This window comes from Lissotriton vulgaris, chromosome 9, assembly GCF_964263255.1.
Source record: "Lissotriton vulgaris chromosome 9, aLisVul1.2, whole genome shotgun sequence".
Classification (NCBI taxonomy): domain Eukaryota; kingdom Metazoa; phylum Chordata; class Amphibia; order Caudata; family Salamandridae; genus Lissotriton; species Lissotriton vulgaris.
Genome location: NC_141697.1, coordinates 525,489,347 through 525,501,775, shown reverse-complemented (window position 1 = coordinate 525,501,775; position 12,429 = coordinate 525,489,347). Strand labels below are relative to the sequence as shown.

The 12,429-nt window shown below is 49.0% G+C and overlaps 1 protein-coding gene across 2 annotated transcripts in view; it reads left to right on the top strand.

Moving 5' to 3' along the window:
* LOC147690364 (cytochrome P450 2F2-like) overlaps positions 1–12,429 on the top strand; it is an 818,967-nt gene that overhangs the window by 780,231 nt on the left and 26,307 nt on the right. For both annotated transcript variants that reach the window (XM_086937998.1, XM_086937999.1), the window contains one exon: positions 2,832–3,019. In XM_086937998.1, the coding sequence (XP_086794124.1) occupies positions 2,832–3,019 (188 nt within the window). The remainder of the gene's footprint in view (positions 1–2,831; positions 3,020–12,429) is intronic.

Genomic DNA, 12,429 nt, shown 5'->3' with positions numbered 1-12,429 from the left:
GGTATGAAACAAACTCCTCCAGGATGGGCAGGGTCCATGAAGGGGGAGCTTCAAAGGCTTGTCATCTTTGTGAGCTACCCCAGCCCTTTGCTGCTTCCATCAACTAACTCCCACCAGGAAAAATCCATTAAAACGCAGTCATTTCAATGCACTACCTTTACAACGTGCCTGTTACAACGCAGCTGCCTTTACATCGCAAGCCAACACAGCCATTACAACCCATGTCACTACAAAGCATGCCATTACAACACATGTCACTACAACGCATGCCATTACAATGCAGACCATAACAATGAATGCCATTACAACGTGTTATAAGGTAAGTAATGGGGATGGGTTTTGGGGTACATGGGAATAGTCATTTTTACCCCTCCACAATCTAACACTTAGCCTACTATTGCACTCGCCTGGAGTCTAATAGAATTTTTTACCCCAAGACCATCCAACACTTACCCTACTGTTGTCCTAAAAGTTTATGCATTGTAATAGTATGCTTTGTAATCATATGCGTTGTAAATGTAGTTTACAAAAATGCGTTGTGATGGCATGCATTGTAAAATCATGGGTTGTAATAGATGCTGCGATGTAAAACCTGAAGACATGGCTTGGCAGTTCCGGCTGGACTGTACACATGAGGAAAAGGGTCAAGGCTGATTTGCATATGGCCATGTTTGAACTGGGGTGGTGTGGAGTGCAAAAAAACGATGGATTTAGGCCCAGATCTCTGTACTGGGGTGAATGTATGACATTGTTCTGCAATCTGTCCATCAACTGTTGTTTTTGCATTTGTCACCCCCAGTGGGAAGGGTATGCTCAGACGTGAGTCCCGTGCTCTCCACACCACTGGAGTCAAGCTATCCTGGCTGATGACGGCTGATAGCCAGAAACCAGTCCTAGGATGCTTGAATCCGGTCCAGGGAAGACATGGCTTGGCAGTTCGGGCTGGACTGTTCCCATGAGGAACAGGGTCAAGGCTGATTTGCAAATGGCCATGTTTGAACTGGGGTGGTGTGGAGTGCAAAAAAACGATGGATTTAGGCCCAGATCTCTGTACTGGGGTGAATGTATGACATTGTTCTGCATTCTGTCCATCAACTGTTGTTTTTGCATTTGTCACCCCGAGTGGGAAGGGTATGCTCAGACGTGATTTGATTATGGCCATGTCTGAACTGGGGTGGTGTGGAGTGCAAAAAAATGATGCATTTAGGCCCAGATCTCTGTACTGTGGTGAATGTATGACATTGTTCTTCATTCTGTCCATCAACTGTTGTTTTTGCATTTGTCACCCCGAGTGGGAAGGGTATGCTCAGACGTGAGTCCCGTGCTCTCCACACCACTGGAGTCAAGCTATCCTGGCTGATGACGGCTGATAGCCTTAAACCGGTCCTAGGATGCTTGATTCCGGTCCAGGGAAGACATGGCTTTGCAGTTCGGGCTGGACTGTTCCCATGAGGAACAGGGTCAAGGCTGATTTGCAAATGGCCATGTTTGAACTGGGGTGGTGTGGAGTGCACAAAAACGATGGATTTAGGCCCAGATCTCTGTACTGGGGTGAATGTATGACATTGTTCTGCATTCTGTACATCAACTGTTGTTTTTGCATTTGTCACCCCGAGTGGGAAGGGTATGCTCAGACGTGAGTCCCGTGCTCTCCACACCGCTGGAGTCAAGCTATCCTGGCTGATGACGCTGATAGGCAGAAAGCGGTCCTAGGATGCTTGATTCCAGTCCAGGTAAGACATGGCTTGGCAGTTCGGGCTGGACTGTTCCCATGAGGAACAGGGTCAAGGCTGATTTGCATATGGCCAAGTCTGAACTGGGGTGGTGTGGAGTGCGAAAAAACGATGGATTTAGGCCCAGATCTCTGTACTGTGGTGAATGTATGGCATAGTTCTGCATTCTGTCCATCAACTGTTGTTTTTTCATGTTTTCCTTTTGCCTAACAGTTGTTCCTTTTTTTCTTTTCACCCTATTTCACTTTGCCACATTTATATGTTTTTGTTATTTTGGTATTATTTCTCTATTTGTTTTGGTTTTTTTCTTATTGAGAGAACGCCATTCTCCCTTTTCCTCCTCTTCTTTTCTGAAGCTATCCTTATCCTTTCCTGCCTTATTTTTCCCTTTTTACAAATGTTTATTGCGTTGCCTTATTGACTCCTTAGTTTTTGTTTTGGGAAGTACACCTTTCAACCTTCAAAGTAAAAAATTAGGATGTAAAAGATGTGAGTTATTACCTATGGATCTGCTGCTTGGCGACCAGTAATCTACTGAACATAAAGTTTTTTTTATATAGAAGCCGCTGATTTGAAGCTCATAGGATATAAACTAGTCTTATCTTCTAGCAACAACTATTGAGACTGAATTAGAGGTGTGTGGTGATTAAAAGTCCTTCAATTTTTGTAGAACGTGCTAAATGTGAAGGAGAATCCACTGTGGAATTTCCTGTGCTTTATATTTTCAGTTTATTGTTGCTATATCTCTAAGAATAAATTCCGCCATTCTTGACAAAAAAGATCAGTAGTATACCGTCTTAAAATGTATAATATGTCAAGATTGGACATAAAAAAAGAGGGAAACTAGAGCCAAAAAGTGTAAATAAACTGTTTCCCTTTAAATATATTTGTGAAACTATGGATCGTTGCATTGAGACAACTACACATCGTGCAAGACCAACTGAGGTCCGGGGTGAGGAGGGCAGAGCTAATCCTGATCTGCATGAGATAAATGTACATATAATAAATCGATATAGAAATTATTCATATGCTCAGTGGTGAAGTTCTGTAAATGTGTGCCATGGTGTTAATGCAGACATGTGTGTTATTTCTTTACAGAAAAGGTGCAATTGGAGATAGATCACGTGATTGGCAGACAGCACATGCCATCAGTCGAGCACAGGAAGAAGATGCCATACACACAGGCTTTTATCCATGAGGTTCAGAGAATAGCCGACGTATTTCCACTGTCCCTCACACATTCACTGACGAAAGACACTGAATTTGGAAGGTACACCTTCAAGAAGGTATGCCTTTGGACTAATGGAGTTGTGAAAATGTTATTGCTGTCAATGATACTCTGTCTATCCAACATTTTTTTCATAAATCCCAATTTTTATAATGTTTGTAATTTAAAGCCAAGACAAAAAGTAAGCAGGTAGTACCTACGGAAAAGAAGATTTTGCAAGTCTTCAAAAAAGAACATCATGTTATATTTAAAATATTTCAGGCTTTCTGTATCTACCTTTAGATGTTTGCCTTAAATACATGCTGGGGGATAATTATAGAAGGGACCCCAAATTAAATTGACCTCAGATTTTCCACTAATAAGTTCCAGGCATGGAGCAATATAAGGGAACCTATCTGAGCTTTTCTACTAACAAGAACCTTGTGATAACCAATAACCATTACCGATTTGACTGTTGGTTTTGTTTTAATGCATGCATGCTGTAAATTATATAGAAAATGCTAGTTTTTATTTAATAATATTTAGGAAACTTTTCATAGAATGTTCATCGTGCAAAATTACAAGGCACTTTTCAAAATGAATATATAACATGCAGTGCTTCTGACAGATTTCCATTCATTCTCACATATGGCAAAATATATTTATAGTAGAGTAGGTATAAGACAGTTCCAAATCAGTCACTCAAGGCTGAATGTACTATTCCCATTCACAAATATGGGAAGTAGAATTTGCATACAGACTGGTTTGCAAGTGGGAATGCAATGTGACCGATGTACTAGTTGGGTGCATCACAAATTGTACATTCAAAATACCTGCTTAATAAATACTAATTTGGCAGGTTGCAATCTGAGACCTCCTGTGATTACCTGCAAATGCAGAGGTTTATGTCTGCAACGGACAGCGGATCTCTGTCCCTACATTTACATTCCTGAATAGGAAGCATTTTCTTTAAAGCAGTATGTGTATATTAAGAGGAATAGTGCTGCTAAAAAAAATGTAAAAATACTTTTCCAGTTTGGGAAGACATTTCATTACCCCCAGGTCCCTTATGTCCTCGTCCCATTCATTGACAATGTGGAGATAACTATCTCCCCGGCAGAAAAAAATACCAGAGGAATTCTGGGACCCTAATACTGCCCCTCCCACCGTGAGTACATAAGCAGTACTTACCCAGCATCCCACCTGTTCTTTTTTTCTGTCCGTCGACAGAATGAACTTGCATGTGCTGGTGCTGCTCCTGCTGGGCAGGGGGTGTGGTTCTTCTCTCCACCCCCGCCAGGCTGCTTGGCTGTGCGGTGGGGGGGGGGTTTCCTGGTCTGCCTCCTGGCCTGCCGGGCTTGCTGGGAGGCGGGCCTGTTTGTGGCCTGCTCTGCCCCTTGCCGCTCGGCCCTTTGCGGCTGGTGCATGGCCTCCGGGTTGCTTCCAGGTCACATGCGCGTCTTCCTTTGGCCTGGCTGGGTGGGAGACGCACTGTGCTTGCTGGTTTCCTGTCGTTCCTGGCTCTGATGGGACCCCCAGCTTGGATCCTTTGGGCAGGCTGTTGGGAGGGGGCCGTGTTCTTGGTTGTGTCTCAGCCCCCGCTCCGGGTGAGTACTGCGAAGCAGTCTTTTTTCTCCTTCCTACACTCCATGTTATGTGGATTTCGTGCCCGCCTTCCTGCCCCTTCCTTTGTTTGGTTGCGGAGGCGTGGTGCTGGGAGGTGGTAGGAGGACTGGTGCCATGTGTTGCATTTGAGTGACTCTAACTGGCTGTTTGACACGCAGTGTGTGCTCTGCGCTGTGTTGCGCCCTTGGAGCTTGGTGGGCTTGGTTCTGGACTCAGCATCCCCGCTTGGCTTACTGCATCCTTCTGCCATTCCTGCCTTCCTGCACCTGCTCTAGTCTGATCTCATTAACAGTACTGTGTTCATCTGTGGTGCAATTGGTGCTTGTGTGTGAGTTGTGCAGAACAAGGTCCTTGTGTAGCAGTCCGACACATCGTTCCTGAGCAGCGTGCTCTGCTTTACCTGTTGTGGAGCGTCAGGCCTGATTCAGGTGGTTGCCTGGTATTGTCGAGTGCTGTAGGCTTACATTGCCCTGGTTTTGGTTCCTGGGCTGGTGTCTTTGCCCAGTTGGTCCTCTGCGCCTCTGGTCGTGTCCTTCAAGATTGCCTGGCTCTGTCCCGGTAGTCTTCCAGGGCTGTTCCTCCACCTTTTGCTGTGGCCTGGGTGCCGGGGGTGTTGCGCCCTGCTGGGTGCTGCCTTGGGGCTGGCCTCCACTGCTCCTTTTGTCTCCTCAGGCTCTGCAGCCGGTAGTTGCTGGTTGAGTGACCTCTGTTGCTGCCCTCTGGGATGTCCTGGTTTCCTGCTGCCGGCTGCTGGTGGGGTTGCGCTGCTGCTGCGTGTTCCTTCTCTGCCGCCCACAGTGCCACCCTGACTGCTCCTGCTCTCTTCTGGTCTCTGCAGCTTGGTGTGGGTTGCTTCCTGGATCTGGGGCTGCCAGGTGCTGTCGGCCTTTGAGATGGGTGTGGGTTGCCTGTGCTTTGCGTGGGGCCTGTCGCCCTTCCGCCCCCTTGTTAGGTGCCATCCATGTTTTGTGTGTTGGTCTTCTTGGCTGTTGTTCAGCTGTGCTCGCCTGTTGGCCTGTGGCGTTTGCTTGGGATTCTCTCTTCTGGCGCTCTTTCTCATTCTTTGCTGTAGTTTGCATGTTTCTGGTCTGGTACCCTGCTCCTGGGTCCCTCGGCTTCGACCCTCCTGTTAATGCTCTGTGTTAGTGCTCTGGTGATCCCGGGCCCGATCTTCGGGTGCGGCAGCCCTGTTGTCTTGGTCCGGGGTTTATCCCGTTGTCGGTCCCGGTCAGTCAGTGGCTATGTGCCCGCTGGGCGTGCCTTGGCGTGCTCAGTCTCCTCTTTGGGGGGGGGGGGGGGCTTTCCTTTCTTGTCCCCTTCTGCTGCACTGGCTTCTGTGTGCTCCTGTTCTTGGGAGCCCTATGGGGGCTTGCGAGTGTCAGGGTTAGTGCCCGGGGCCCCCTGCGTGTGCGGTGTTCTTTTCTTCCACCCCGGCTTTGGCTACGTGTGGCCTGGGGTGTTTGTCCTCTGCCTTTGGTCTGTTTTGTGCGGTCTGCCTGACTCCGCCGTGTCCGGATGCTTGTCTCTTCCGGGCTGGGGGCTGCTGTCTCTTGTGGTTGCGCGGTTCCTGGCTTCCGTGGGGTCCTTGGCTTAGCCCTTGTGTTCCCCTTCTGTTGCGCTCTGCTTTCTTCTCAGGGGTTGACCTGGGTCGTCTTTGTGGTGGTCTGAGCTCTCCGCTGTTCGCATGCTTGCGTTTGTTGGCTGGGTTTGCATCGTTGGCCTCTGCCTTCTCTTTGGGTCGGGCTTCGCCTGTCTCCTGGTTCCACCGGTGGTGCTGCTCTGTGTGTGGTTGCTCCTGCTGTGGCCCCTTTCTGCTGGGTGCTTCTGCCTGGTGCTTTTGCCTTCCTGTTTCGCCGCTGGTGCTGGTGTTTGGTCCCTGTGTGTTTCAGGGCCCGTTTTCTCTCTGTGATCAACCTTTCGGTGGTCTGTGGTGCGCCTTGAGTCTGCTTCTGGCTTTCCATTGGGGGCCTTGGTGCCCCGGGCCCCCTTGCAGCCTGGCTGTTGGCTGTGGTTTGGTCTTTTCTTTCCCTAGGGTACCTACCCCCTGTGTGTATGCTCCCCCTGCCCTTTGGCTGGTGGTGCACCTAGGGCTGTTGGGGGGTTGGGCGTTATTTCTTGCTCTGGTTCCCCTCCTCCCGGTGGTGCTTTCCGTGTGGCGGTTTGCCTGTGTTTACTCCCTTTCCGGGGGTCCATGGGGGTCCAGGGTCCCGGTCCCTGTCCCTGCTGTTTGGGCCAGGCTGTTTTTTTCTGGTGCTTGTCTTGGACCTTGGCACCTCGTTTCCTACTCCTCTGTTGTTCTCCCTGTTGGGGGGCGCCAGGGGTTCTGGTGAGGTTGCTTGGATTTCTGCTTGTTTCCCCCTCCGTCCTTTCCTCCCTGGGAGCCTTCTTTTGGCCCTGCATCCTTGCGCTGGGCGTTCTCAGGGTGTCCTGGCCTGACACATTGGTGTTTCGGCTGTGCCCTTGTATACCCTCCCGGGCCTCGTCCTGCCCGCTGTTCTTCATGGGTTTGGTTAGTTGGGCTCCGGTTTCTTCCATTTCCCCTGCTGTCCTCATTGGTTTGGCCCTTCGTGTAGCTGGTGGTGTTTCCACTCTGTTTGTCCCTTGGGTGCATCTGGTTTCGTTCGGGCTTTGTAGGGCCCTGGTGTTCTGTGGTGCCTTCTGGCTCCCGCTGGCTCTACCTAGTGCGTTGCCTTCGCCTGGTCCTCCGGCATGTCCTTCACTTTCCTTCAGGGTTGTCACGTCCGGAGTTGCCTCCTGTTCCTCCTGGTCTGAAAGCTGATGGCTGGTTCAGCTTGGCCTCCGGCTGTGCCTCCTGGGTTTTGGCTGGCTGTGCTGTGGCTATCATGCTGCCTCTGGGGTGTGTTTCCTGGATTCCCCGGTCCCTTTCCTGGTGGTTGGTGTCCTGGTTTGCTCCTGTCTTCCCTGCGGGCTACCCCAGGTTCTACACCCGGTGTGGGGTGCCTTTCGGCTTGCCCCTCCTCCCCTGTTGGGGTGGGGTTGGATGGTGTTGTCTTGCCCACTCTGGGGATGTGTTCTCCTTGTGGTTGGTTGTCCAGAGTCTGGTGCTGCTTGTGCCTCTGGCTTCTCTGCTTCCTCCGGGTTCCACTTTGCTGTTGCCTCTGCTGCCTCCCTGCCCTTTGCTTCGGCTTGTGTGCTCCTTCCAGGGGTTGGTTGGGCCTGGGGGTCCTCCTGCGCCGATGGGTTGCTTGTCTCCAGTCCTGGCTTCCTGGTTTGTTCTTGTCTGCCCACTGTGGTTTGGCGGGTTCGTACCTGGTTGGTTCCTGTTTGGGTTCTGCCGGGGGTTCCTGGTTGCCCTGGGCTTGCGCCCAGCCTGGTTTATTTTCCCTCCCTTTGGGGTTGAGGGTTCTGGGGTTGTGGGAGTGGCCCTGTCCCCGCCCTGGCTGTGCCTGTTAGGTTCCCTTTGTTGGTATTGCGGTTTTTGCTGGCCTCTTTCTTGTTTGTTCAGCTGTCTGCTGTTGTTTTTGGGTTGGCCTCCTCTGCCCCTGCCTCTCTGGGGTTTTGTATCTTTAAGAAAAGCAGTGGTCCCTGTGGAATATATACTTAATGATTCAAAAGGCAAAGCGAAATTTGCATGTATCCATGGTTACAGGTGATGTCAAAGAGAGAGGAACACGCATACACTGACTTCGTTTTTCTATAGTTGTATTCAATAGTAAAGTAGAAATAAATATTCAAAATGTATAAACATAAGAAAAAAGTATTTACAGTTGTGTATGGTGTCCCAAGTGAAATATCAACCTAAATATCATAAGTGACGTTGTGTGACAATATTTACAAGATTTCAAAGGCTTTTTGTTTCAGAAAGCGACCAAGTTTAAATTTTTACAAATACATAGTCCCTATACAATGATAAAGTACAATTCCAATGGTTTTCTTTTCCTTTTTCTGTCGACAGCGTTTCAACACTATTTTGGGTGTAGGGTCTCTTTAGGACCTACAATGTTAGGGACATCTGGATGTAGAATTGCTGAGGTATAATGGGGTGATGTGTATCCCGTGTTAAAGGTGAAAGCATGGAACAGTGACCACATTGGTCACAGTACCAAGAAGGACTGACGTAAGTGATCTAATCCCCTTGTTCGAAGAAAAGAAGAAATCACCATGATTGCAGAAATATACTGCCAGAGAGCCCCCGTAATTCAAATAATAATAAGTCACTGCTGAATTTGAAACCTTGAAGCAGAAAAAGGAGCAACCGAGCCACACTTAAATTAGGATTGCTAAGTCATACACCCTTATTAGGGAGCCCGGTTGGGTTTCCTAGTGAGTACCTTCTTTTCACCTTCAACACAGGTTACACATTACCGCACTATACCTCAGCAATTCTACATCCAGATGTCCCTAACATTGTAGGTCCTGCAGAGACCCTACATCCAAAATAGGGTCGAAATTCCGTCGACAGAAAAAGGAAAAGCAAACCATTGGAATTGTACTCTATCATTGTATAGGGACTATGTATTTGTAAAAATTGAATCTTGGTCGCTTTCTGAAACAAAAAGCCTTTAAAACTTTGTAAATATTGTCACACAACGTCACTTATGATATTTAGGTTCATATTTCACTTGGGACACCGTACACAACTGTAAATACTTTTTTCCTATGTTTATAAATTTTGAATATTCATTTCTACTTTACTACTGAATACAACTATAGAACAACGAAGTCAGTGTATGCGTGTTCCTTTCTCTTTGACATCACCTGTAACCCCTGGATACGTGCGAATTTTGCTTTGCCTTTCCAATCATTATTAAGTATATATTTCACAGTAACCACTGTTTTTCTTAAAAATCCTTAATCACCCTGGTTCCATAGTGAGTAGTTTTCTCTTGTCCTTTCCTTTTCGGCTCTGGGGTTTTGTGTCCGGTCCTGGTGCGGTTTGCTGCCTTCTTCCCTGTGAGGCTTTGACCTCCTGGGCTTTCTGCTGCTCCTGGGCTCTCGCTGTGGCTCCTTCCTTGTTGGATGGGTGCTTGTACCTGGGCCAGTTGCCTGGCCTTGGCTTCTTTCTTTGGCCTTCTCCGGGGCGGCCGGAGTTTGCTCTGTGTCTGTGCAACTGCTGGGGCCTGTGCTCCTTCCTGGTGGTTCTGGGGTAGTCGGCCTTGTCCGGTGGCTTCCCTTGGCTGTGTCCTTTTGGGTTTTGAGCCTGGTTGCTTTGTCTCTGGTTTCTCTGGTTGGCTGCTTCCTTGTTTTGGCTCTGGCCTTCTGGTTGTTTCTGTGAGAAGTTGGCCTGGTATATGATGCTCACTAGTTCTAGTGATCACCTTGTACCATGCCAAGCAACCCTTATGATGATTGGTTGTAAGTCAACCTTATAGACCAGTTATCCTAGTGGTAACGTGGACAAAGCAGTCTTAGGCTAAACTCTGAAAGGCATGCGAAGCCAGCTGTATTACCATACACAATCCCCTTGAATACCAAATGAAAGGACACCACACAGATATATATTGAACATATATATATATTTATTAACTACAAATATCCCCTATACTCTTTATGAGCACAGGAGCACAAGCGTTAAACAAAACACAGTTTAAAATACACAAAAGTTGCACAATATGGATGAGCCCTAGGGGCCACCTAAACCATATACTAAGAAAGTGGTATAAGAGATACCAATCGGAAAGTAAACAGGCCTAGGGCCTTGGGAATCGCTGGAGCTGATCGGGACTAGCAGTGACTAAGTCGGGAAAGGTCCGCGGGACTCGGGTGCAGTGTTTAAAGTGCACGCATTCACCAATGTTAAGTCTATGGTGCGTAAAAGTGGCAAAGTTAGTTATTTAGGAACCTTCCGAGTGACCTAGATGAGTGAAACTTAAGACACAGACACTAGAGGAGTGTACCAGTGTGGGAACACCGGCGTTGCTGAGTTACCTCACCCACAGGACGCGGGTGCATAGGGTCGAAGTAGTGTCGGGTTTCTTTCCGCAGGTCGATGGTGCTTGGAGCTGAAGATGCTGCAGGCGGCTCGATGTGAAGAGTTCGGTGGATCCAAGGGTGGATCTGAAGTGGTGAAGACCAGAAAGCAGAGGGGACAATGTTCAAAGTCACTAGCCAGTAACTACCGTGGAACCAGATTGGAACCAGGCGATGTGGGTGCAAACAGGCGATGAGGTTTAGCTTCTCTCTGCAGCCACGTGGACACGAAGAGGTCGAGGACATCCAGGAGTCAATCACAAGCTGTCCCACGCACGCTTCTCGCTGTTGGCGGTGTGGGCAACTTGATTGGAGCAAATAGGCCTTGGCTAATGCAAGCCATGCAGGAATCAAAAAAGGCTTATCACTCGGACCAGCAAGGTCAGAGTGGGGGCTCCCTTTTACAGGAGTAAGGGCAAGTCTGGAGCAACCAGACCCGCAGTGTAGTTTGTAGGTTTCGTCACCAAGATGGCCGCTGACCACGTGGCTAGTGGCCGGGATGGGCGTCGAGTGGCACAATGCAAAACGGCCCCGCGCAGATCGTGGAGATGCTGAGGGGGCTGATCTTCAGTGCAAGGGCTGCTCGGTTATGGAGCTTCTCAGTCCCCTAAGCACAATGTTGAGGGTGCCTCGGATACTGCGCAGTCAGCTCTTCTGGGGGGTCTTTCAAGAGGTCCGGTACCACTTCTCTCGGTGCCTCCATGGGTCCCCTCTTTGCAGGGACTGTGGATCGGTCTGTGAGAAGTCTGGGAGTCTGGGTCTTGTCAGGCTCTGGGCTCGGGCTCTGGCGGGAGGCGGCAGCAAAGCAGACGCTGAGTTGATGGATGGTGCCTTTGTTCACAGGGTGGCCACTCCTAGGCCACAAGGGAGATGCTCTTCAGTCTTCTGTGCAGCAGAATGTCAAAGTCCAGTCGTCTTCTTAGTTCAAAGTTGATTTCAGGATGATCTGAGGTGCTATGGCACTGCTCCCACTCTTATTCCCAATCTGAGGGGTGGATCACCTGCAAGGTCCCTCCTTTGGGTGGGACCAGGAAGGGGGGCGGTTACACCCCATTTCCTTTGTCCAGCTCCTCACCAGGCCTGGGTCTGGAAAGTCCCAGGACCCGTTTGGACTGGCTTATGCACGGGGACATCTTGTGTGCCCCGGACATGTCTGATTCTATTCAACCCTATCCTACCCAATACACAAAATCCTGTCTGGGGTGGTGCTCACGCCTCCCAAGGCAGGAAACCCTTTGTCCAAGCCTTCCTCGCTGGAAGGACTCCCAGCAGCAGGAAGTCAGACTTGTGTCTGTGGTGGCAGCATCCATTTTGTGTTGCTGAGGCTCTGGTTAACTTTAACCGGGGTTAAGGCTATGTACATGTCGTGTCCCTCTAGAAGGGTGGAATGCTATCCCCGTCGACAGAACTGTCGAGGGGATAGTATTCCAAATCGTATGACACCTTACTCCACATGTTTTGATAAAGCCAAACCAAAGTTAGCATATAACCGCGAGGATTATAATGCACTTAAGAGTATATGGTATGGCAATATCCCGGAACAGCTAAGGGAGTTGTTCCCGACAGCTGCAGACAGGCTCAGCTCATGCTAGAGCACCATCTCACATGTAACCACACACTCTGCCCCCAGGATTGTAGGGGCCTTCCATAGGAATGGCTTATAGGTTAACATGTGTCCAGTTATGGTTAGATATAGGGATACTATATCTAAGCAAGAGGTGATTACACCAACTTACCCCAGCTGAGTGATCAGCCAGTTGTGTCAAATATGGAGGCCAGGCCAGGGGTGGCACAATACATGCTGCAGCCCCTGGTAGGCCTTGGAAACACCTATGCCCTGTGTACCTAGGGTACACTGTTACAGGGGTCAATAAGGTGAACCAGTTCCAATTCGTAATGCACCTAGAGTGCATTGGCAGTAATTTAGAGAGA